This window comes from Aythya marila (genome assembly GCF_965140915.1).
Source record: "Aythya marila genome assembly, chromosome: 5".
Taxonomy (NCBI): Eukaryota; Metazoa; Chordata; class Aves; order Anseriformes; family Anatidae; genus Aythya; species Aythya marila.
In genome coordinates, this window is record NC_139046.1 from 59,893,874 (window position 1) to 59,919,664 (window position 25,791).

General features: G+C 40.0%; 1 protein-coding gene across 1 annotated transcript in view; it reads left to right on the plus strand.

Annotated features, from left to right (window-relative positions):
- Nucleotides 1-25,791, plus strand: part of ABCC8 (ATP binding cassette subfamily C member 8) — a 76,922-nt gene that overhangs the window by 17,341 nt on the left and 33,790 nt on the right. The window contains exons 8-16 of the mRNA XM_082761601.1: nucleotides 1,324-1,479; nucleotides 6,240-6,374; nucleotides 7,869-8,031; nucleotides 13,268-13,308; nucleotides 13,617-13,762; nucleotides 20,041-20,146; nucleotides 20,365-20,475; nucleotides 22,164-22,239; nucleotides 22,328-22,433. Coding sequence (XP_082617727.1) covers nucleotides 1,324-1,479; nucleotides 6,240-6,374; nucleotides 7,869-8,031; nucleotides 13,268-13,308; nucleotides 13,617-13,762; nucleotides 20,041-20,146; nucleotides 20,365-20,475; nucleotides 22,164-22,239; nucleotides 22,328-22,433 — 1,040 coding nt within the window. The remainder of the gene's footprint in view (nucleotides 1-1,323; nucleotides 1,480-6,239; nucleotides 6,375-7,868; nucleotides 8,032-13,267; nucleotides 13,309-13,616; nucleotides 13,763-20,040; nucleotides 20,147-20,364; nucleotides 20,476-22,163; nucleotides 22,240-22,327; nucleotides 22,434-25,791) is intronic.

Here is a 25,791-nt window from a genome sequence, read left to right on the forward strand (position 1 = left end):
CATGCCCTAGAATAACCAGGCACTGAAGAGTTTGTAATTACTGAATGTAAGATTGGTAAAAAGGAGCCTGTAATTCTTCCCCAACCACAAACAGATCAAAGTATGTAGTATACAAAGATCCGTGCCTGAAATAATAATAAATAAGAGAATTAGGTGTTAGGTTATAATGCAGTACTGACAAGTGCACTGGCTGAAATCTATCCTTTGACAGCTTGAAAGCTAGCCTTATGTTAACAGGGTTTACCCCCTGAACTGCATAAATCCTGTGAGAGTCTTGAGATGGCTGGATGCTTCCAACAGCATAATTATTTAATCATCTTTTGATCATACGCTTGGAAACAGTTGTCAGCTGCCAGACTTCTAAATTATGTCCGTTGGTTGACTCTAATAGAGTGAAGTACAAAATTTCTCAAGAAATAAGAATTTGACCTAAGATATACACAGCACAAAACATATCAAGCAGAAGTGCTGCAACTAACTGAAAAATACATGGACCACAGCAACTAGAAAATGGTAAAAGGGGAATTGCAAGAAAATGGTGTTACATTCCCATCAGTTTTGCTTAGGCGAAGCTGTGTGTTCTGTGCACTGTGTATTAGATAGAGGCTCAGTTGTACCATTCAAATCAGAAAATTTCTAGCCATCGTTCTAAGCAGAAGAATTAATGTTAATAGCAGTCTTATACCCAGCATTTGTAGGCAAATTCTTGTTTCCTATTTTTTTTTCAGTTTTCTTTAAACCTTTTACCTGTTTTACCCCCTTGTATACACCTGCACCTTTTCCATGTGCCCAATATGACTTTACGCATCGTGAGGGCTGGTTGATATTTACCAGAAGACCCTTAATCAGGGTGCCTCCTATCAGTTTTCTCATGACTGTAAAGCATTTCTGGGCAGCCTTTTCCCAAACAAGCTGGTAATAGCACCCCTTCATTATTGCATATTGTGTAATTAAGTTATTTTTTTTACATGGTGCCTGTTCTGTACTGAGGTAAGTAATTCAGTATAAAATCAGAGCTGTTAACGTTATTTGCCTGTGAACTAATATTTGCAATGGGACTGGGCTTTCTAGCCAAAATGTAACAACACTCAGCCAGGAATATGGTTTTGAAGTTGGATGAGGCCTAAATCAATTGCCAGAGAAAAATAAAAAGAATTATAATATATTGACTATTAAATATTGAATATAATTATATAATGTTATTTTATTAACACTAGTTACAGCAAGTGCACTCTGTGGCATAAGTTATGGGTATTGTTCTTGGGCCAATTGGGGAATAAAGGTCTCATTCTCTATACTAACAATTTTTGATCCATCTTCCAGACAAAAATATACAACAAAATTATGCAGCTTTCAACTTCAAACATGTCTATGGGGGAGATGACTGCAGGCCAGATCTGTAACCTGGTTGCCATAGACACCAACCAGCTGATGTGGTTCTTTTTCCTCTGCCCTAACCTTTGGGCTATGCCAGTACAGGTAAGGAGACTGAGCGGTGTACCATTTTGTTGTTAATGTGCATAAATCCATAGTGATGGTTTGCTTAAGAATTTTAGGAAAGTAAATATATCAAAGAACTTAAAGAACAGATATAAATATCTAGAAACACATGTAACAAACTTCACATTTTTGACAGAACTCTAGGTATTTAAGATTGTATTACAGTACTGATCTTGACTGCTGCCAAACATAGTTTGCATTTTTAACAGGAATTTGTAGTAGTTCATATTATTCCGGTTCGTTTTGCTTCATTTGCTCAGGGGAGTTAACTGGAATATATTACAATCGTTATCCCAGTAGAAGAGGTAACAGAAACAGTAGTAGATTTAAAGATGTGATCATTTAGAGATGGTCCTTTTGGACCAAGTGGAAGAAGAAAAAACAAAAAGAAAACCCACAACGCAACAACCTGTTTTAATTATTTTCCCTGGATTTGGCTTTTTCCTTAATGAGGAAAATGCAGGGTAAGTGGCAAAACAGGACCTTCTTCGTTGTCAGTGACTGAGTTTTTGAACATGTCATTTTCTTTTGTGTAGCTTCAATCTTTGGAGAGTATTCTCTGCAAAACCAGATAGCGTCCTCTTTTCACCTGGAAGTACTAGACAATGACTTCTTTTTAAACTGTGCTTTTTTAGCCTACAGTTTGCATTCACTCTACATGCGTGAGCTATATATCACTATACCCATTAGAGTAGAAGATTCAGAGATTACAGTCATATTTTTACAAGTCATAGTGTGCCTGCATTTATACAATAAATGCATGTATTTTTCTTCCTTGTGCAGTATTAACTGCATTGGGGCATAGACCACATTTCCTGGAGACACTCATATTTTTTTTTAATACAGCAGTTCAAAACATTTGACTTTCTAGAGCTGAAAGAGGCCGATGAGTATAGCAGTTACCAGCAGATATTTCTCAGAAAGAGATTTGACCTAGGTTTTTAGCAACAGGATGCTTTCCCTGAAATCATGAAGGGAAAAAAAATAAAAGGAACCAGTTTATTTTACAGTGGGGAAGTGGGTGAAAAAAGCAATATTCAAGTAACATATGCTAATATTAATTTCTAATTGCAAAAGAGAAGACAAGTATAATGAAAAGAAACTGATATGAAACGTGGCTACAAGCCGACAGCTTGTTAGTACTAATCTTGTTATCAGGCTATTTTTTGTCCCTTTACTATAAGTGCCATGCAGTAAGAAGTTGGTGAGTTACGTGTATATACTGAAAAAATGCTAGGAGGTATTTAGAGGAGTCCACCCCTTTAAAGGTAATATTTAGTGTCCAGTTATCCCCGGTGCTTTGTATCCCTTGTAAAGATGTTAATAAAACAACCTATATGGGAGGTACCAATGTCATATGGGCTTCTTCCAAGATCACTAGCAGTTCAGTGCAGGGAGAGCTTCAGTGTAACTGAGAATTAAGCCAGTTTCATTGCATATTCTCTAACAACATTTTGCTCTAATGTGCCAGAAGTCGCGGACTCATAAAGATTTCATGACAGTCTTGTGAAAATATGATTATATTCGCATTAAAATTCACCCTGCAATGCTCTTCAGTAGATCAAGACAATCAGTGTCAGAGTACGCTCCTGTTTTGCGGATGGCGTATGCATTGCAAGATACAAATCAATGAGTCATGTTGTTTGCAAAGTTTTCTCCCAAACACATTTCTGCAGCATTCATTCAGTACCCTGTTTCATGAGGCAGTGAAATTACTGGAATTACTGGATACTTCAGAGATGGTAAATAAGTTGAACAAGCTTCAGTATTATTTTAAACAGACTTACAATGGTTTTGTAGCTCATCACCTATTAGTATTTCATCATCTGGTGTGAATTTTGTATTTGTCCTTGACTAGAAGACTTAGTCATTGATCACATTTCTATGCAGTCCAGATAATTTGAATCCCATTTTTGCCGTGACTGGAGTCAATAGGAACTTGATCGTTGCCTTAAGTTACTGTTTGAAGGTTATTGAAATCAATGAAAAGGGGCCCGGGGATGCCTGTGAATTGAAAGATGTCCTTGTTAGGTTTGGCTCAAACCCTGAGAGCAAAATGAGGCACTGTAAAGGCTTTTCCCCTCTCCATTTTATAAACACTTGTGTTTGATTCCATTGTGATAATTTTTTAAAGGTCCGATGTTCTGATGTCTTGGGTTCATTGGCAGGGACAGTGCACAGTGGTAATGAAAGGACATCTGTCAAAACTGGCCGCAAAGCAGTTTGTCTGACAGTATTTGCCATCTTCAATTAAACAAAAAAAAATAAGTCACTAGACAGTAGATTTATTTTTAACAACAAACAGGTATCAGTGAGTTTCTTGTTCCAGATATATTTCTGGCAGATAAGAGCATTTGGGATTTTGATGAAAAGGAAGCAAAATGTTTAATTGCACAGTTGTTTAAAAATACAGTCATTACCTTCTCAGAAATATTAATCTAGAGCCTTCCCATCTGTCAGTTACTGTCCTCTAGCAGTTAGAATATTATCACTTACTGGTTATTCTTGACTGCTGTGTGCATCTGACAAATACGGAATCACTTGCAGAAATGTTTATAGGCTTTGGCAGTTTTCAGATATTTCTATCTGTGTACTTCTGTTGAGAATACATTTTTGTCCCACACATGATGAATGTATTACAAAGGCTTTCCCTTTTCACTATATGAAAGAAGATGCAAATGCGATCATTTATAAGCTATTGAGAACAGAATTTTTATTGCAAAGATTGATCCTTTCAATAGCCAGGATGGAGAAAACTAAAGCCAAGTGCTAGCAAGTCCCTCCAAATCCAGTTGCCAGAGTAGCTTTATCCTTGTTTTTGTGAGAAGCTGAGACAGTTGAAACAGCTAGTGTGTCCCATAATGACCTTGGCAATCAACCAGCAGTGGGGTAGCAGTAAAGCAGAGAGTCACTGTTTCATGTTGACTTTGTGTTTTTGAGCATCTGTTAGCTGCACACTGTTCAGTGCTTTCCTGAATTTTGAGTGCCTGAATTGTCTGCCTGTGGCAAAGCAGTTGGGAATGAATATCTTGATCTGTAAAGACAATTCCTGTTCTGGAGGGGAGCTCTGCCAGGGCTCTCTGGTGGAGGCCTTGCATGTGTTCATTGGCTTTACACATTCATGAATTTCCTAACTTCACATGGAAGCAGATTGCTCACTCACTCGTCACAAAGGGATCTTTAAATTACCATTTAACCTTTGCTCTTACTAGATCTGCGCTGTATGTACAATAGGACTTTGCTTTCATGATGCCGCATATTTCCTAAATAAATACTGTGACTCATTGTAAGAGTCACATTTCGGTTTAGTTCATCTGCAGATAGTCATCAAAAGATTGTTAAGAAAAAATAGCTTTCTCTGTTCTTCTTGAATTCACAAAAATGTTGACATAGAAGTGGGTAAACTATGGACTCTGGTTTTCTTCATGGAAGCATGCAGTTCCCATGAGCATCTGTGGGAATGGGTGACTGCTGAACTTGATGACGGAAGGTAGTGTTTCTGGGAGTGTTATGTGAGTATGCAAATGTAGCAAGAGTAGTAGATAATACTTTAAGGAAATTCTGTAACTTACGTTATTTTTAATTAACTTAAGGGAAAAAATATATGAAATTAGTTTTCTATTGCTGTATCTTGTCTAATTTATTAGCTTATACTATATTTTACATAATAGTGTCAATGCTTTAGGTCATTCAGGAGTCAGATGCTAGAATGGTTAATATCAGTAGTTTCTACATCTTGTTTGCTGCTTATATTCACTCTTTCCACCCAGGCTCTGACCTGCTGTCTAAATTACGTATTCAAAGTCAAAATTTTTTTCTTAAACTGCTTCTCTAGCCTTCATTGATTAACATTCATTGCCTGTCTGGTATTGTGTGTCCTTGAAACAGTTTCTTTCAAGTTTGTTGGTGTTTATTTGAAGTGGAGGTTCTTACTGATATAATTATGATGTTCCTTTTTTTTTCTCCTCCACAATAATGTCATGAAAGTTGAAGAAAGTTAACATTTACAAAATATCAGTTGCATTTCTAATGGTATTTCATATCAATTTTTGTAGTAAGCAAATCTGCGCTTACTACAGTTGGAAATCTGTGGAATTCCAGCGTGTTGTAGACAAGTGTGTTCTGATCAAACTGGGAGAGGTATTTGCTTGTCTTGGTGTAAAAATACTTAAATGTCAAAGAAGGGAATAAAACAAATCAAAGCAAATGCATGCGATGTCATCTGGTCAATGGGGAAGAATATTTAATAGCAGCTGTGGAAGGAGTAGCCCAATGGCTTACCTGGAAGCATCTTAAAAATAAATTTTATTTCGAGTTTTCTTATAAATATACTTCTTTTTAAAATAAAGTTACTTTACTTAGTTGTGGGAGTTGTTATTGAAGGTAAATAGAAGGGTGTATACAAATCTGTATACCCTTGTCTGCTATTCGTCGTCATGGGGACTCCATGAAACAGAAAATCCCAGCTAGCAGTTCTCTAAATCTCTTGCAGTGTGATTCAAGTCACAGAATCCACAAGATGAGGAGGAACACTCTAGGTGTATTTGATCCTTTGACAGAATATCCTGGCTGATCAAACCACACTGTGGCAGTGATGCGGAGCATATGAGGTTTTGGGGTAGGGTTGGCTGCAGTGGTTGTTCTTCAATGTGCTGCACAGTTACCCTGTGATTGCTTTTTGTGGTGCATACACAAAGTGAAGTCATCCCAAGTCTTCCTCTCACTTTTTCTTCCAACAGATAATTGTGGGAGTTCTTCTGCTCTACTATCTTCTAGGAATCAGTGCCTTAATTGGAGCAGCAGTAATCATAGTACTTGCACCTGTTCAGTACTTTGTAGCGACAAAACTCTCACAGGCCCAGAGAAGCACATTGGTAAGTGTCTTCACACTCACACATAATATTAACATCACCTCTGATATTTATGCATTGGCCTGTGTTTAGAATTGAAATGATATAAAAGCCAAATTACAAAGCCAAAAACTGATTCTCAAACGCTTGATGATGCTCAAGAATGTCAAATGAAAGAATGTGTAAACATGATAAGCTTAAGCAGTAAAGATCCAATTTGTCTTGGGGTTTATATTTTTCAGCCAGCTTGTGTTTCCTTAACAGGAAAAAACTTAAGATCTTTCTAACTTGCAAGTGTAAATGGTCAGTAATCATTGACTGAAATGGCCATGTGCAGCCAAATGATGCAGAAATAAATGAGTCATGCAGGGCAGTCTGTCCAAGTAAGTATGAAGTAGGAAAGCTGCATCTGACCTCAGATCGCAGATACGTCACAGATGTGGATATCTATGTAAGTGGCTCATTTAATAACTCTGGACAGTCCTAGCTCTCCCACAGCATGCTGGTGAACTTTGAGGTCCACTAAGTCATGAGCTGTTCCTTGATCCCTCACTTGACTTGTCTGTAACTTGTCAGAATTGCCTGTGGCAGTGCTGAGAAAGTTGCCTTGTCCAGCTGCTCCAAACCTTTTCCTCACGCTCAGCAATTGTTGCACTGCCCAGGAAGCTGTACAAACCTGTAATGATGCTGGACAACAGGATTTGCTTGCTGAAATCTCTTCTTAAATAGATCATGGGTGGCAATGTGAAATTTGTACACCATCCTGGGGGGAAAGTATTGCCTTCACATCAACAGTATACACCCTTCTAGACATTTAGACAGCATTCATCCTTGTAGCATCCAAGCAGACAGTCAGCATCACCTAGAAATTCCTGTAGATGGGAGCAGTGCATTTTGGTTGGACTGTCTCCGCTCTGCAGGAAAGCACAGCACAAAGATCATTGCATTAACCTGAAAACTGGAAGGAGGATCACTTCACCAGTGCTCTATAGTGTCAGAGCCAACTGACCCTGCGCAGTCGAGGCTCCTTATAGGATCCCAGTTTCTTGCTATTGCAGCCTTGCTGCTTTGGAGCCTGATACCATTGCTTCCACATCATCGTGACTGGGGTAGAGCAGTGTGTCCAGTTGTACCTTGTCTGCTTGTTCTGATCTCCTCTGTACATATTGAGTGTGCCTATTGAAAATCACTGTGCTGAGCAATAGAAGTCACGAGAGGCTTCTTTGCAAGTGATCAGAAAGCTGACAGGAATAAAATTTTCGGTATAAGGTACGTGATTTAGAAGGAGGTGATTACAGACCAACTGGCTTTTCACTCAGCCTCCTGCCTTTGCAAGGTGAGATTCACCAAAGAAGTCTAACCCTTGCAAAAAAACATCAAAGCATCTTGAATGGACAGAGCATCTCTCCATAGTAGAGAATACTTGACTGATTACAAAGGGCTGCATGCAATTTTTGTGCGATCCTTACGTTTAAGGGCCAGGTGCTCTTCAACTAAATGTGTATGTAAATGTTGCAGGAGTACTCCAATGAGAGACTGAAGAAAACAAATGAGATGCTCCGAGGCATTAAGCTCCTTAAACTCTATGCTTGGGAACACATCTTTCACAGCAGTGTAGAAGAAACCAGGCAAAAAGAAATGACTAGCCTAAAGTCGTTTGCCCTTTATACCTCCATATCCAGTAAGTCTCCTCCCTCATTCTAATCCACTGTTCAGCTGAAGTGCCACTGCATTATTAGGTGCTAATGAGTTTACCATTTCTCTGTTGCGATTGTTTCAGTTGCTCTAGGCTCTGATTCCATACTCCTCACTTTCCATTTAGTCAGACGCTCCATTTAATTCAGTAGAATTTTGCCTGTATAGGAAATATGCCTAAAAGAGAAGGTCAGATTAATGTTTCATAGTATTAGCTTTCTCAAGAGAAGCTTTTAAGTAACAAGTGTTTTACAGGCTAGCTCCACCCAGCAATCTTCTCCTCTATAACAAAGCACTCAGGAAGAAGCCTTTGCTGATATTTATCTTTTTACCCTCCTCCTGCATTTTGCACCATACTATATATCACAAAATCATGTGATAGAAAATGTCTTTGCGTTGAAGCTCCAACAGATGGTACTTACAACTTATTACTCAAAATTTGGATTTCTTATGAAAACAAGTGATTCTTAAGGCCATTACTATGTACTAGAAAGGAAAATATGACAGTGCTGGCAATTTCATCTTTCCCAAACTAGATTTCTTCCTTTGTCTAATTTCAAGCTGCTTCAAGGCATTTATCTTCCCTTTTAAAAACATCTAAGGCCAGCTGAACTCTGTAATTCAGCAGATCAAATGCAATACCTCTATAGTTTCTATTGTAGTACTTCAGAAATAATTAGTCAAGTCATACTGAAGAACGCTGTTGATATCTTCTACAAGTTACTAATGCACTGGAAACTTTAACAAGAAGTATCAAATGCTATAAGCTACCTGTACAAATACCTTCTAGACTAATAAAGGAGATTTTTCCTTAGAAAAGTAACTTCCAGTCTGGTTAGTACTATTTGATTACATTCACCCAAGAGGTGCGTAGTTGACTTCCTTTCCTGCCAAACAGTCACATGAGTAATGTACTCTGAGGGCAAGATCCTGTACCTGCTGAATTTGACTGAGATTAAGTTGAGGTTTTCATTGACTTCTGAGACCAGATTTTCTCTCTGGGGAACCTGAGCTTTCTGTGCTTGTAGAGTATTTCAGCATAAAAGAGAATTTAGCTGAAGTAGATTATACGTGTATGACAGTAAACTATGTTCTACACCCAGAGCAGGGTACACGGGCTCCTTTTGTTTGCAGGGCTTCACATTGCATTAAATCCTATTTATAGTCAAGGCCACAGGTTCAGCTGTAGGACCGAAGGAGCTGTACAGTCTTATTTGTTTTTTAAATCCTCAGAGTTTCATTTGTAAGAGCTAGGAAAAGGCATATTTATCCTAACTGTACTGAATATTCTGCAAAGAAATAGTGACATGATAAATAAGAAACTGTATTATTCCACACAATTCTGAATACATACTATTTGAAACTATTGAAACATTCAACGTTTACATTTGCATTTTTATTTGTAATATTTACATGTCTGCAAGACACCACAGATTAGTTTTTCAGCTGGGGTAAGCCAGTACTACTTTATCATATGCACATCATTTTGGCTTTTAAACGTTTTCTCTAATGTCAGCCTAGGAGTTCTTTGCACCCTTTTGTCTGTAGCAGAAGATTCACTGGTGCTTACAAACTTGCATGTTAGCAGTTTAGTGTAGAGTTTATAAATACAGGAGAATGTGCTGTTATTATTATCGTAAGGATAAATGGAATGATAGGCATAATCAGCACAATGTGTGCTTGTTGATATAATAGTAAATTTAAGATTTCTTTTTTGTGATTAAGATAATGCCAGAAGGTGACCAAGATTTTGCAGGAAGGCAGACGTCCTAGAAGAGTAAGAAAACAGGAGAACTTTATGTATTTTTAAGTGCCGTTTTGAATGGGCTCTGGAAATCTTTTTAAGTATATTTAGCTATTAGCATGAATGGAAGAATGTGGTTGGATCTGCTTCTATTCATGAGGAACAGATTTGCATTGGATTACAGAAAATATACCTACAAATTTCAGAGCAGTGTTGGCTAGACCACAAGAAAATTCCATTTCAAGACAGCATGAAATTTGGATCTCATGTGCCTCGCCCTTCTGCCTGGATATAGTTTGTAGGTGTATAAATTGTTCATATATACTAAAAGAGCTGTTATAGAAATTAGCCATCATTTTAATGAAATGTACCCATCGGAATCAAAACCGGATTACAAAGTTGATAGTGATAACCTCTTGAGTTTCAACAGCGTATTCTTTAACTGTGGCCAAGAAGACTTTCATTTTTTTTGCAGTTATTATTAAGATTATCTTATGTTCAGCTCTGTAGGTTTATGTGTAAGGGTATATATTCAGGAAAGGCAGAGAAAGCAAGGAATGGTTTTCCTATTTCTGTAAATTTTTGTCTAATCTGTCAGAAAGTAAGGAAATCCAGGCTTTCTCACAGGTTATTGACAGTAGTTACTGTTCTAAATGGTTCACATAGCTTATAGATTTTTTTCTAGTTTTCTATCTGCCTTTTCTAATAACAAAGTACTTTGGACAGAATCTAATTGGGGAAAAAAAAAATTTAGCTGCAAAATCAATCCATTTTAGAAATGATTTTATTATATTAGACATTTCCGTAATTGAAAACAAACAAACAAAAAACTAACTAATAAACCAGAAATTCCAGTGGCTCAGTCAGTGTTTGTTTACTTAAAATAAGATGTCCTTGGATGTGCCTGTGATCTCACATAACAGCAAGATTCAGATCAACTTCTGGGGAGCCACCAACTGACCCATGCTGTCATAACCACAGCAGTCTTTGCCAGCCCTACAGTATGTTTAATCCCTCCAACTTCATCTTTGGAAGGTATAATCTCATACTGCCAGCAGAAGAGCAGGGTCCTTCTCTTGACAAGTTTATCAGCTTTGGGGTTTTCTCTTATTTGATACACACATAAAAGAGAAATCATGTACTGCAGCAGCCTCAAAGGCAAACCACAAATGCAAGGATTTAGTAGAATTAAGAATTCCACAGGTACAGGCAGTGAGTTTTTATTTTCCAATCTTCCTATGCTGTAACTACTTAAAGTTTATATGACGTGCAACAACTCTGCAGGAGAAGCTGCTTTGTATTCCAACACAGAAAAGAACATTTCTCTCAGAAAATTATTAACATTTTTCTAAGGTGGGTAGTAAACTATGAATTTTTAGGCTTTAATACATGTTTGTCATTCATAGAATGGCTCAGGTTGGAAGGAACCTTAAAGGTCCTCTAACTCCAAGCCCCCTGCCATGGGTGGGGATGCCACCCACTAGTCAGGTTGGCCAAGGACCCACCCAGCCTGGGCTTGAACACCTCCAGGATGGGGCATCCACAGCTTCTCTGGGCAACCTGTTCCAGTGCCTCACTACTCTTACAGTGAAGAATTTCCTCCTAATGTCTACTCTAAATCTATCCTCTTTTAGTTTAAGATCATTCACCCTTGTCGTATCATTATATACCCGAGTAAAGAGTCATTCTACATCTTTTCTATAAGACCCCTTTAAGTATTGAAAGGTCACAATGGGGTCTCCTCAGAGCTTTCTCTTCTCCAGGCTGAACACCCCCAGATCTCCCAACCTTAAAAGTTTTCAAAAGGTAAGCTTTTACCTCAGGAACCTATGTATAAATACACCTGTGTTTTCAGTCCCATCCGTCAAGGAATTAGAGCTACACGAAATAACACACCTATTTTATTTATGCTTGAATTGAGCTTACAACTACGCTACAGGATTTATTAATAATAATCTAAATGTAGGAAGAAGGAGTCTCTGACAGTATGTTAAGTTATTTGTGGAGTTTGTGCCCAGAGAAGGATGGTCATACATTCCACTAGAAGTATTTGTGGGCCAAATGATGGCACTCCACTTCAGATGAAGAAACCAGTAAGTGCTTTTCCTGCCTGACCTTTGGCTATATCTGACAGCAAAAGAACAGGCAAAGGTGGTTTGTTTGTTTTAAAAAGTGACTAGTCCCTTTCTTTTCTGTTAAACATGTACTGATCTTTTAATTCTGTCTTATCTATATATTCCGTAGTCTTTCTCTGTATTGTTCACTTCATGGAATAAAATTGAGCAAAGGTCAAAATGAAAGGGTGGATGGTTAGATAATACTCTCACGATGTGACTGAGTGGACAGCGGTGTGGGACAAGACCATGATTCGGGTTCTGAGTCAGGCTTCTACAGGGGTGGCTGTTTATTATTGTATTGTCAGCCCATATTCCTGCCCCATCTCAAAGAGATCCCTGTACACAAATTTTATTTGCTTCCTTCTCCCCCCTCCATCTGTTTAATAAACTTGAAATGCAATAGTGTATGAAGAGCTATTGTAGTGAATCCAGGGCACCGTAACAAATGCTGTTCAAGGTCAGGGAGGAAACTGGCTCGTTGTCTGCATTTTAATAACACAAGGCCCAGCTAAAATCGAAATCAAAGCTCTGTCACACTTAGAGTTAGAACCTGTATCAGTCTCCTGAAGATATTAATAATCTAAGTAGCCAAGCCTGACAAAGCAAGTGTAATTATGCCTAACTAAATGGAATAAACCATCTAATTCAACTCTCTATAGCCTCAGTGTGTAGAAGCGCAAGGTCCTGCACAGGTTTCCAGCTTGAAGTGTGCTCGGAGTTTCAGCCTTCTGAGCTAACGTGCTCAGACTGATACCTAGTTAGCAGCTTGAATTAGCTACCTTAAAACCAGCCTAAATGTGGCTATTTCACAATCTGTTAGGTCCTTCTAACAAAATAAGTCACTTTTGCACAAGGTCAAAAAATAACTTGGTGGAGGCTGATGTGCAAGCCCCTGCAGCTTTGCCCTTACCACAAGCCCATCTTCTGTTCCTGAGCTGAACTGGACTCTAGCTCCATCTCTGTAGATGTGGATCCATTTTCTCTTCTGGAATAAGCAGTCCAAGTTGTCTGCCAGACCTCGTATCAGCTCAGCATTTTTGTCTGCTGTGAGACAGAGACTTGTGAGTGCCCCACGCCTGATCTCTATGTGAGCTGAGCACACTTTAAAATGCATAGGTTGGTCACCTCTTTTAGGGTGCATTGCTGGGTTCTGAGTAACTGAAGAGCAGTTGGGTTTTGAGGTAACTGGAGAATCAAACTGTAGGTATTTAAAAGAATGCTGTGTGTAAATAGTTGTGCATTTTTGCTATGTTAAGCATAGAAAATATCATTATAAGACAGTGTTAGTTAGTAGTATTTTAATCTTTATCTTGGCTGAATGGGAATTGTGTCTAAATGTTCCTACATGTTTTCCTTCACAGTCTTTATGAATGCAGCAATACCAATTGCAGCTGTACTTATAGTAAGTATGGACTTTTCTAAGTAACTTTAATTACAACTATGCTTCCAAGTGTAAGTGATGTGGAAATGAGGAAGAAGAAGGAAGGGATGCAAAGCTCCTGCACGTTTGCAATTCCTCTGGGAGAGAATGGAAAAAGCCTGTCTGCAACCAGTAACAGCAAGGAGTATGAAGCGCTTCTCCAGACTGTTGAGAGAACAAAAATTGCAGTTCTTAAATAAGAGGCATTAAATGAAATGCTTGTGAAATGCAAGGTCTTTATGCATTTTCTTTATGGCTAAATGCTGATGATAACGTCTGTATCTTTGTAGACATTTGTGGTCCACGCTCATCTGACAAGAGAGGCTGACTTCTCCCCATCTGTGGCATTTGCCTCCATCTCCCTGTTTCACATTCTTGTGTCTCCGTTGTTCCTGCTCTCCAGTGTGGTCAGATCCACTGTCAAAGCATTAGTAAGGTGAGAACTGTAAAATGAATGTCTTTGTTCCCATCTCTCTGACTTTTGAAGCTATGGCTATTGTTCCGTCATCCAATTAAAAATTTAGAAATAACATGGCACCTATTTATCAGTGGTTTTTGTAATTTGCTTCCCTAGCTTTTGCCATGTGCATTGCCCTTGGTTGTAGCATGCAGGCTGATTTCTTTGCTGGTGCAGTTGTCACAACCAATGTTTTATGGCCTATGGTTACTGCTTCGTTACGTGGAACAGGCTGAGATGTGCCGGTATCACATGCAATTCATACGTGGTAACAAAAAAGGAGGTGAAAGCTTACTGAAGGTTTCATTTTGTAACTTACCCAAATGTTTCTACCCACGTGAAGCATGTAGAAAGGAAAAAAGATGATCCTAGAAGAACCTGTATTTCAGTGTTCAGCAGTGCTCTCCCACCAACTGTCTATGTGAGAGATGACCTCTTGGTCGAGAGTTAGACTTAAAAAACAAAAACAAAACCAACAACAGAAGCCAAGCCACAATGCTGTAGACACAAAAATTGCAATGTTAAGTGTAGGAGTGAGCTGATGACTAAATGTCTCTTCCAGACTGGATGAATTTTGACTCTCTTATGAGCACATTAGCCTGCGCATTCAAAACCTGAAATAATAACCAGCACTTGAGTCTTTTTTTTGGTAGAACTCATGTTTCACTGGGAGTTTTTCTTTGAATATCAGCAAATCTATGTTTAAAAAAGAAAAAAAAAAAAATCCAATACTTTCCCTATTCAGTGTAACCCTACACAACTGATAAGGAATGAGGAGAGAGTATGGGCTTCTTACTTTATTATACCTCTTTGTGATCTCAAATATAGCTTGTCCAAAGTATGGGGCAGATAGCTGTATTAATTGCCTAGCTTAATTACGTTTGTGTCACTTTGGAGATGTAAAGGAGACTACAGCAGGAAGCTGATATTGCCCTCACTGTTTTAGAAATTCCCTGATGGTGCAGAGTCACAGCTGCATCCTCTCTCCTAACACGTGTGAAACCTGAGAGCATCAGTGGCTGGCAGGAAACGTTTTGCAGGCACCGTGGTGGTCCCTAGAGCCAAGGCAAATTGTCAGGCAAAGATCGCAGCCAGTAATGTGTCTGGGGGCCAATATTGGTAATGGGCATTTATTTTGGCTTGTGTAAGGATTTTTTTGTCAACCAGTTCTGTGCCTGTTAATGCCACAGTATCAATGCTAGAACAATTAGTATCAACCAAGTATTAATTGTTGCTAGCCATGAGTGATTCTGCACTTACTTCCTTGTAAGCAGGCTATTGCCCTGGCATTTGGAAGGCAGGCAGGAGCCCCCAGGTTGAATTTGTGTGACAAAGCTGACACGAGCCCTGTCTTCTCTTAGGAAGGCCAAAGCTCATCTGGAGCTCAATCTGGCTACTGCCGTTAAAGATAACAAAAAACGTTTTTATAAATACATCAACACAAAAAGGAGGACTAAGAAGAATCTCCATCCTTTACTGGATGCGGGGGGAAACTTATTTACAAGAGATGAGGAAAAGGCGGAGGTGCTTAATGCCTTCTTTGCCTCAGTCTTTAGCAGCAATACCGGTTGTTCTCTGGATACCCAGTACCCTGAGCTGGTGGAAGGGGATGGGGAGCAGGATGTGGCCCTCACTATCCACGAAGAACTGGTTGGTGACCTGGTACGGCACTTGGATGTGCACAAGTCGATGCGGCCGGATGGGATCCACCCAAGGGTACTGAGAGAACTGGCAGAGGAGCTGGCCAAGCTGCTTACCATCATTTATCAACAGTCCTGGCGATTGGGGGAGGTCCCAGTTGACTGGCGGCTAGCAAACGTGACGCCCATCTACAAGAAGGGCCGGAGGGCAGACCCGGGAAACTACAGGCCTGTCAGTTTGACCTCAGTGCCAGGGAAGCTCATGGAGCAGATCCTCCTGAGAGTCATCACGCAGCACTTGCAGGGCAAGCAGGCGATCAGGCCCAGTCAGCATGGGTTTATGAAAGGCAGGTCCTGCTTGACAAACCTGATCTCCTTCTATGACAAAGTGACGCGCTGGGTGGATGAGGGAAAGGCTGTGGATGTGGTCTACCTTGACTTCAGCAAGGCTTTTGACACCGTCTCCCACAGCATTCTCCTCAAGAAACTGGCTGCTCTTGGCTTGGACTGGCGCACGCTTCGTTGGGTTAGAAACTGGCTGGATAGCCGGGCCCAAAGAGTCGTGGTGAATGGAGCCAAGTCCAGTTGGAGGCCAGTCACTAGTGGCGTTCCCCAGGGCTCAGTGCTGGGGCCGGTCCGCTTTAATATCTTCATCGATGATCTGGACGAGGGCATCGAGTGCACCCTCAGTAAGTTTGCAGATGACACCAAGCTATGCACGTGTGTCAATCTACTTGAGGGTGGGAAGGCTCTGCAGGAGGATCTGGATAGGCTGCACCGATGGGCTGAGGTCAACTGCATGAAGTTCAACAAGGCCAAGTGCCGGGTCCTGCACCTGGGGCGCAATAACCCCAAGCAGAGCTACAGGCTGGGAGATGAGTGGTTGGAGAGCTGCCAGGCAGAGAAGGACCTGGGAGTGATGGTGGACAGTCGGCTGAATATGAGCCAGCAGTGTGCTCAGGTGGCCAAGAAGGCCAACAGCATCCTGGCTTGCATAAGAAACAGTGTGGCCAGCAGGGCTAGGGAGGTGATTGTCCCCCTGTACTCAGCTCTGGTGAGGCCGCACCTCGAGTACTGTGTTCAGTTTTGGGCCCCTTGCTACAAGAAGGACATCGAGGTGCTTGAGCGGGTGCAGAGAAGGGCGACGAAGCTGGTGAGGGGCCTGGAGAACAAGTCCTACGAGGAGTGGCTGAGGGAGCTGGGCTTGTTCAGCCTGAAGAAGAGGAGGCTCAGGGGCGACCTTATCGCTCTTTACGGATACCTTAAAGGAGGCTGTAGTGAGGTGGGGGTTGGTCTATTCTCCCACGTGCCTGGTGACAGGACGAGGGGGAATGGGCTTAAGTTGTGCCAGGGGAGTTTTAGGTTGGATGTTAGGAAGAACTTCTTTACCAAAAGGGTTGTGAGGCACTGGAACAGGCTGCCCAGGGAAGTGGTGGAGTCACCATCCCTGGAGGTCTTTAAAATACGTTTAGATGTAGAGCTTAGGGATATGGTTTAGTGGGGACTGTTAGCGTTAGGTCAGAGTTTGGACTCGATGATCTTGAGGTCTCTTCCAACCTAGAAATTCTGTGATTCTGTGATTCTTGGCTATCTGTACCTGAGTAGTTCACTTAGTGTTCCAGAGTGCATTGCTCCCAAGTGCTACTGGTGCTGCTCTGCATGGGTCTTCTGCATACCCCAACCTTCGGTGCAGTCCTTCGGAAGCACGCGTCAGATACTTTCAACCTGTGCAAACACGTGCTTGCTTAAATAGCTTGGGAAATGTGAAAAAGCAAACAGATACTAAAAAGCTGTGTTTGTGCTGGTTGAGTACAATTAACGTCATACCTGTTGTTACACCTTGCTGCTAATAACTAGCTGATCAATAGGATCAGATAAAGGTAATCTAACTTTACAAAGCCATAATTGAGCTTTTGTTAGGCTGAGATATTCTAATTGGTTTTAGCAATCGTTCAAGGCATCTTACCCTGTGCTGACAGAAAGGAAGCAGCAAAGTGAAGCAGGAGATGAACCAGAAGTGGAACCCGCATGTAAAAGGATGTTGAGAGTGTGTTACTGGCTTTGCATCTCAGGCACTTCACAATCACTGCTCTGTTAACGTTGGCCAGAATCTCTGATGCCAGCTGCTCATAAAGAGAAGAATCTCTACAAATAAACTTGTCAGTGTCTTTTTATCCATACATATGTGCCCAATTGAAAAGCATCATCATGGATTGCCACTGACACTATTGGAACAATGCTGGGATTCTTTCCAGTGATAGAAGAGACTTAAAGCTTATGTTCTACATAGGGTCACTACAAAATTTCCAAGTTATGTGGTTAGGGTGTTCACTTCTGTGGAGAGAGGGAACTGCTGAAAAGCCTTTATGAAGGTAAGAAATTCTGTTCTCTCTGAAAAGTACTTTTAATATATATTTGTGCTACTGAAAATTTCAGCAGCCAATTGATGTATTTCTTAAATGTGAGGTCTTCAAGGACAAAGACTACAGTGTACAATTTCCCATCAGCAAAGGTCAAGTAGCGAGAGTGGCATTATATATTTTACTGGCTTTAATATGAAACTGCTTTTTCAGTCAGCTGTGCAAATAACTGTGTTTTAATCAATACCTCTAGTGGATGAGTTAAAAATAAGTTCCTCAGTGGAGATATTGGAATTCTGGTGAAAGTGCTGCGTCAGCTAGAGTTCTGCAGAGAACATACTTGTTTTTTAATTATTATTCTGTAAGAGTGTAGAACGGTGTGACACCCTGAAGTGCGAGCTGATGCCTCTAACAAACAGTTCTCTCTCGCAGCTGTAAGTCACTGCATTCCTTCAGTGATAGCTACAGGAGCAGCAATATTGGATTTAAGCAGAGAATTAGGCAGAGTGCTTGCAGGGAAAAGTCTTGGCATTTAGAGTACAGCCACCTTGCTGCACAAATCAAACTATCCTGCGGCTTCATAAAGAGCTGGTCTTGTTTAGGTATGCATGGTGCAAGAATATGTTGGATGTCTTTTCTTCTTCCTTTTCTAGATCCTGGAGCAGATACAGAGAGGGCTTTTGTATCTGATCTTTACAACTTTAGAGCAATTATTCAAATGTCAATGTAGTTTGCCTGTAAAGAAAGTAGGTGCAGCTGCATCCCAATCCCGTGTAGGCAATAGCTAAACCATCATTTGGTCCGTTTAAAGACACTCAAAATGTTCTGTTAAATGTCTGGCTCATTGAACAAAGAAAGTCAAGATCATTCCTAGCCCCATGTTCTAGAGCTTTGTGCAAATAGGTAAGAGTATCTCTGAGGCTTCTCATTTCTTCTTTTAACAGACCTTAACATTAAGAATTTGTGGTCCAACATTGGGCCTGAATTACTTACTCCTCCTCTCATCCCATCCCCAATAGTTACTCCCCTTCTTTATTTGCTTAGATTGTAATTCATTCTCGGCAAATCCACCACCAGTGGATTGACAGAAAACCTGATGAACGAATTCTGCCCCAGGAAGGCCCTTGCTGCCCTCAGTCTCTGCTTACAGTGCTGTGGTCCAAGCACTGCTTTTGCACCAGCAGAGCATCCCGTGAGGCTCACAAAAGAAATTAAATCTCCTTCTGAAGAAGTAATCCCCAGTAGAGGAAAATAAATGCTGATTATTAACTCTTATTTTTTAACTTGCACACAGACAGGTAGGCAGATTGCACTGTGCTGCGGTGGCATAGACTGCCTGTTGCTCTCCAATTAGCCGAAGGCTAAATATTGAAATCAGTTATTTCAGTCATCCTCTATAAATTTATTCTTTAAACTTTTGGGCCTTCCATCACTTTATAGTTTTGAATACGGATAGTTAACTTACTTGCAGCTAATTGAGCCTCTTTGACACTAAGTTCAGTGTTCAATCCACTTTACAAATTTCGTTTGCTTGCCCTGTGAGTAGATTAGACATAAATTTTATAAAGTCCAGTAAAGAGATGAAAGTGATGTTATACTCTGTTAAATATAATAAAAAAGGCACATTATCTCTTAGTTAATTAAATGTTAAACAGCTTAGGAAGATTTTATACATTCTTCTTTGGGGCTGCTGTTAGCATTCCTTTTCTATCTCATGTGTTGAATACTCTTCTGTTAAGGTATGCTCCTTTTTCATGTTATCTCATACACTTCATATTCCTTGTAAAGGATTGATTTCAGCTCATGGCATACAGATTTCTTCAGACTCCTAGTGTTTGTTCAGAAGAAATGGCTGTGCAGTACTTTGGTAACGTAAATGACATTAATTCTACTTCTGCACATCCACTGCACTCCACTTCTTCAAAACCAGCTTTGGCTGGGGCTAGTCTTTGTCACACCAAATACCTGACAAAATCTTGTGTAATTTATCTGGTGGCATCAGAAGAGGAAAGACCTGAGAAGCACTTGCATAAACCATTGAAGAATCATAGTCCTTAGTAGGCAACAGAGCACATTTTGTCAACTTCCATGCAGTAACATCTCATGAAACATTTTCATAGACCTGTAACAAAATGGAAACAGATAAACCACACAGCAGACAATGGCTGAAGTACTTGAAGGGATTCTCTGTAATAAACATTAGAGTGAACAAAAGTTTTGCATTCTGGATTGAGCTGTAATTCTTTTTCCCTCTCAGTGTGCAGAAACTGAGTGAATTCCTGTCAAGTGAAGAGATTGGAGAAGAGCATGATAAATGTCCAGAGCTAAGAAGTGCAGATAATCACAGCAAATACCAGGCAGTGGTAAGTAATAATGTCTAATTGCAGGTGAAGTGGGTAGTCGTTTGTACCCAGAGTAGTTTTTCTGCTTTTCTACTTCCTTCTGATTATTTTATGCAATTGCAAAAACTCATTTCAGTACCCTGTACTACATAGGTGATAACATGATTGCTCATGTTTAGGGCACTTTGCTGGTACCGCCACCACTTACTGTGTATTTTTGTCTTTCTGGTTTTTCACAGCCACTCAAAGTTGTTAACCGCAAGAGGCCTGCCAGGGAGGACTGGAACAATTACAGCTCTCATACGAGAAGACCAATTAATATCACAGAAGCAGATGATTTTTGTGTAAAGGTGATATGAAGGTCACTCTAATAACAGTTACTATGGCTCATTAATAGTCACTTTTGTATTCTGATAGCCGAGTTTCAAATTCAAGAAGCAACTTCTGATGTGAAGCTGTCAGACGCTTGTACCAAAGATTAATCTCACCTTTCTTTCTATGCTTTCCATTCTCAGAACTGCCTGCTGGCCTTTATATTGTGATTAGTTATGTATATCCCTCTAGATTTCACTCAGCAAATTTACACTGGCAATGTTCATATTATTAGCCGTGTTTTCATGACAAGAATTTCCAGCTTATTTGAGGAAAAGTTAAAATTGTCCATGCCAGTTGGAAGGCTGATATTTTTGATTATCTGTAGAAATGGCCAGAAATAATAAAAATCCTGATGGCTGTTATACAGATGATGCTATTTATTTAGGAAGTCTACTATTACATTTGCATTTCTGGCACAAAAATAATTCAGTTTCGTGGGTCTAAGTGGGACAACTGGTTAGTGCTTCCAGGGTTCTTTGGAGGCTGTTGTCTAACATCCTGCTTTAATGCGGGAAAGTGTAAGGAATATTGATGTTGGGTGGGGAGGAGGAATAGACACGTAGATCAAAAGATCAGCCTGGAGTGATGACAAAGGAGGGCCAGAGCAGTAAGCTCTGAGAGGATGGTATTTTTAAGACCTTGAATATCTGAGGACCAGATATAATCTTTGGCTCCATCTGCTGACATCATTGTCACAGGCTGCACTTGGGGCCAGCAATTCTGCAGTTATTGGGTGCTGTCTGTTTGCAGCTTATTGCCCGTGAGGGGGCACTTTTTGAGAGGGGATTCTCTGGCTGGTTTTGTTGATCTAGAGGGAGCAGCGCAATATTTTGTTCTGCTTATTCTTTCAAGTTTGTTTGTTTGTTTGTTTCCAACATAAAGCCATTATTTTATTCTCCAGTGGAAGTTAGCTCCAGGGTAGGATAGAAGTGTCCCATTCCACTCTTTTCTCATGTCAAAAAATGTTGTACCTTATGTTGCTGGAAGGCTTTGAGAGCTTCAGTGCTTCTGAAAAAGTGAGAGAAGAGAATGCTGTATAAATACAGATCTGTAAAACTGTCTCCTCTCCCATTTTTCACAGTATCCAGTGGAAATCTCCAGTTAAAATCCTGAACAGACCTGTGTCTTGTTGGTAGTCTTTTTAAATAAAAAGATGGCTTATATCCAAAGAATACTACATCATCTGAGAATCATTTCAGAAATATAAAGGAAAATATTGTAATAGGCAACAACATGCAATTTTTGAGGACAATTCTGCAAATCAACTCAGAATGCAGACCATATAATTGTGTTATATGCTGCGACGTGTCTAGACTGACATTCAGTGCTTTGCAGAGTGCAAACCGTGGTCCTGTATGTAATTTAGTCATCATTTCACTTATTTTATGTGCCCACCTTATGAATGACAAAACAAACCCTAAAGAGCAACTTTTTCCCCCTTTTCCACGATTATCTTATTGCTATGTTTTCTTGAGTTCAGAGATTGTTGCACAGAATACAGACCTCTAGAAAATTAGTCACTTGAAAACCTGTTTTCTTCACTGAGTAAAGGCTAACTGTTCTGATGCTCACAATAGATGTGTCTTTATACCTTTACTAAAAGAAAAAGAAAGTCAGTCTAACGCTGGTTTTCTGTTTCTTATTTCTCTCCATCTTGGCATAGATCACAAATGGATTTTTCACTTGGACGCCTGAAGGTCCTCCAGCATTGTCCAACATTGATATCCGAATCCCTCAAGGTACAAAATGACATCAGATATAGAGTAAGATCCTTTTTCATGAGCATTTGGAAAATCTGAAGCTTATGTGTGTTCCCCTCTCTTGCAGGTCAGCTAACGATGATTGTAGGACAGGTTGGCTGTGGTAAGTCATCTCTCTTGCTAGCCATACTTGGTGAGATGCAGAAGATCTCTGGCAACATATTCTGGAGCAGGTAGTACTATTTAAAAATTCGAACTTGAGTTGAGTAGTAATGCACAAAAGACCAAAATTCTGTCCTGGGAACCTGGTTTGGGGATCCAGGATTTTATAGGTGCACAGGCAAGAGGAAAAAAACTTACCCTAATAGTAGGAGAGCACATCAGAAAGAACCCCCAGCCAGGCTCAAATGAGCCACCCATTCCTCTTGGTGGAATAGATGCGCATTCGGCACTCCAGCAACGTTACGTGCATGAAATCATGCTTCAGAAACAGAATTAAGTATCTGAAATGTTGTGCTGCTACAGGATGGCATTTCTACTTTAAGGCTTGAGCAGCAAGATTTTGAACAGCACTGTTAAGAGGCACCTCCTCACTAGGAAAGGTCCTTGGCTGTGCCTCTAGATGTGCGCTCCATCTCAGCACAAGTCTAATACGTGAGAAATGGAGAACGTTTTATAAGTGGCAGTGATCTCAGGATATACTCCCTCGGGATCATCCTGCTTTATTTGACAAGAGGGAGATGGTCACGTCCTTCTCTCCTTCCTCAAGGGGACACAGCAGCTGTGCTCCAACAGGCAGATATAGTCTGTACTTCTGTCTAACTTTTGTCCTGGCCATGAAGGGAGGAAAAATGCGACTAAACTCCAACAGCTGTGCTGCTAGGGCTTGCTCTTTTAACCCTTACACTAAATGGCAGATTGTATAATGTATTGCAACTCCTGTACGTATTTTCTGGTAATTGCTGCCATCTCTAGCCCATTGTCTGATCTTTACCTTTTGGGATACAATTATTTGTTGATAAAGCTTGACATAATCTGCTTGAATAATCTGAAATTTATGGGTAATCGGCAATTATTTGTTGGTAAAGCTTGACGAGGTGCAGAAGAATCTAGAAAAAGAATTTTATTTCCAAATGAATGGGAAAGAAGGAATGGCAACAATACAACCCATAGTTACTCTGATGGACAGAGGGGTATTGTCACCTAATGTTTTCTGCACTGATTTTGAAACAATTCTCAAAAAATTCCTTGAATGCTTGTAAAGATATTATTTATATTCAGCCTTCATGGCTAAGTCAGTCACCCAGCTCAGAACTACGCACAGTTTACTAGTACAAGGGAGGAGGGTCCCCCGTTTTATAGGTGGGGGAAATGAAATGTAGGAAGGTGACCCCTGTGGCTTGCGAGAGAGAGAAGAACAGATGCCAAAGTTCTGGAATAGGGAGATGTACCCATTAAAACAAACATCCCTAAACAGAAAATCAGAATATGGCTAGGAACAGTACAGAATCCCTGCAGCCTTATTAAGTGAAGTAATTTCATTTCAGCAAGGCTGCAATTTTTTATAGATGACATAACATGATTAAGAAGTGTAATTTGAATGTCTGATGCTAAACTAAAACAGATGACATGATAGTTCTGATCAGACTGTGTTTTTAAATAGCATTTGTTTAGAAGCATGTGTTTCACAACAGCGTAAAGGTCAGAATGGGTTTTCCTATCTTCTGTGTGTGCCAAAGTATCACAAGGTAAAATTCAGTTCTTATCACATTTGCTTTGCTATCTGTCAGATAAGTATAAAGGGGCTTGCAGCTGAAACAATCTTAGCACTGTAACTGCTAGCTGCTCTGGAACAGATTATTTTTGTCACTTTCCAGAGCTGCTATGATGTGTAGTGGTCTAATCAGAGTGATGGATGTATTCAGTGTAGGCTGCACACCTGTGTTATAAAGCTGCCAGATGAGAGCTCCCTAATTTGATAAGAAAATACTAATGCCTGACCAGGTACATGCAACATTATCCCAGATCCAAGGCAAGTGATTTTATCAAGTAGTGACCAAACCTTGTAGCCTTAGCTCATCCAGTAACATGTATCACCAAAATCAGTAAAATCCTTGTTATGTTTATTTCCTCAGGATGAGATAAATGCTTAGATGTTACAGAATAGTCCCAAATTATTTCATTTCACATTTCCTTCCCCTTCCTTTCCTCCAAGGTCACAGCAATGAATGTGAAGGGTATATCCTGCTGACATGTCACTCAGTGCTCAGGAAATCTGGGTTCTATTCCTGGCCCTTCCCTTGGTCTAATGGATAACCTTGGACAAGTCATTTCCCGCCTCTGTGCTTCCATGCTCTATCAATAAAATAGGATTAGCTGTATATCATCTTTATTTGCTTCCTGTAAAATGGTTTCTTTCAAAACCTTTAAAAATTACAGTAATAATTTGTTACTGGACTAGGAATTGGCTAATTAAAAGTTAGCAGTGGCTCGTTTTTTATTGTATTTAGTTATTTGTATTGTAGTGTGTGCCTAGAAGATCCAACTCAGATTACTGCCCACTTTCCAAAGCAGGCTGAGAGCATCTGTGGCATAAATATTTTATAATACTGCTAGAGATTATAAAAATAGAGAAATCATTATTTACATTCTGAACACATAGTAAATAGTATCGATTTGACTGGTTACTGAGTAAATAGTAGTGTACCCCATGCTGATTTCTTCTGGGTAGTATCACACTTTAAACAGTGCTAGTTCGAGTAGTATAAGATACCAGTCTTTTTGGAGTAAATAGTATCAGAAGGTGGACCTAAGGGAGAAATATTTTGCTCAACGTTATGTCATTTGTTTCTAAACCAAACATATGCACTCAAGTGAATCTGGAGTCCTTATAATGTGAAGGAAGTAGTAGATTCATTAAGGTTGTTCACAGTAGATTTTCTTCCTTCTGTACTCAATGTGGAGTTGACTGTTTCCATCAAATGACAACATATTCAAGTGATCTTGATGCCTAAAAAGTACATAGATTTTTATAAAGATGCATCTGTTGGCGTTTTCAAAAACTTAATTTGATTTTATTTAAATTAATAGCTTTGTTCAGTACTCTAACCTTCAGAGTAAAGGTACTAGTGTGAGCTGGCTCTCATATTCTACAGCGGATTGAATTTAGATACAGTCATTGCTTTACTATGCATTAACTTTTTGGAAGTGTCTCAAGCTGACCTTTTAAACTGTGGGTATAGTTCTCCTGCCTGGGGATTTATGAGCAAGTAGTGCTAGCATAAAGTTAATGAGACTGTTCCCTTTAAAGCATGTGCTCCTCCTCGTTTTGTTTATATCATTCAAGACAGATTTTTCATTCTTTTTCAATGGAAGCGATTTTAGCTTCAGTAATAAGGATGGTCAGTCATCCTGTCAAACAGCTCCGTCTGTGAGCATCTTGGCACATGCTGAAAAGCAGCAAAACCAAAAACTGTTCATCCCTCAGACCTGCCCACGCTTCCTCACACAGACGCAGCTCCAAAGACTAGCGCTGCTACAGCATGCAGCATGCTGAAGTCATCTGATTTGGGTTTCAAACTAACCTGTTAT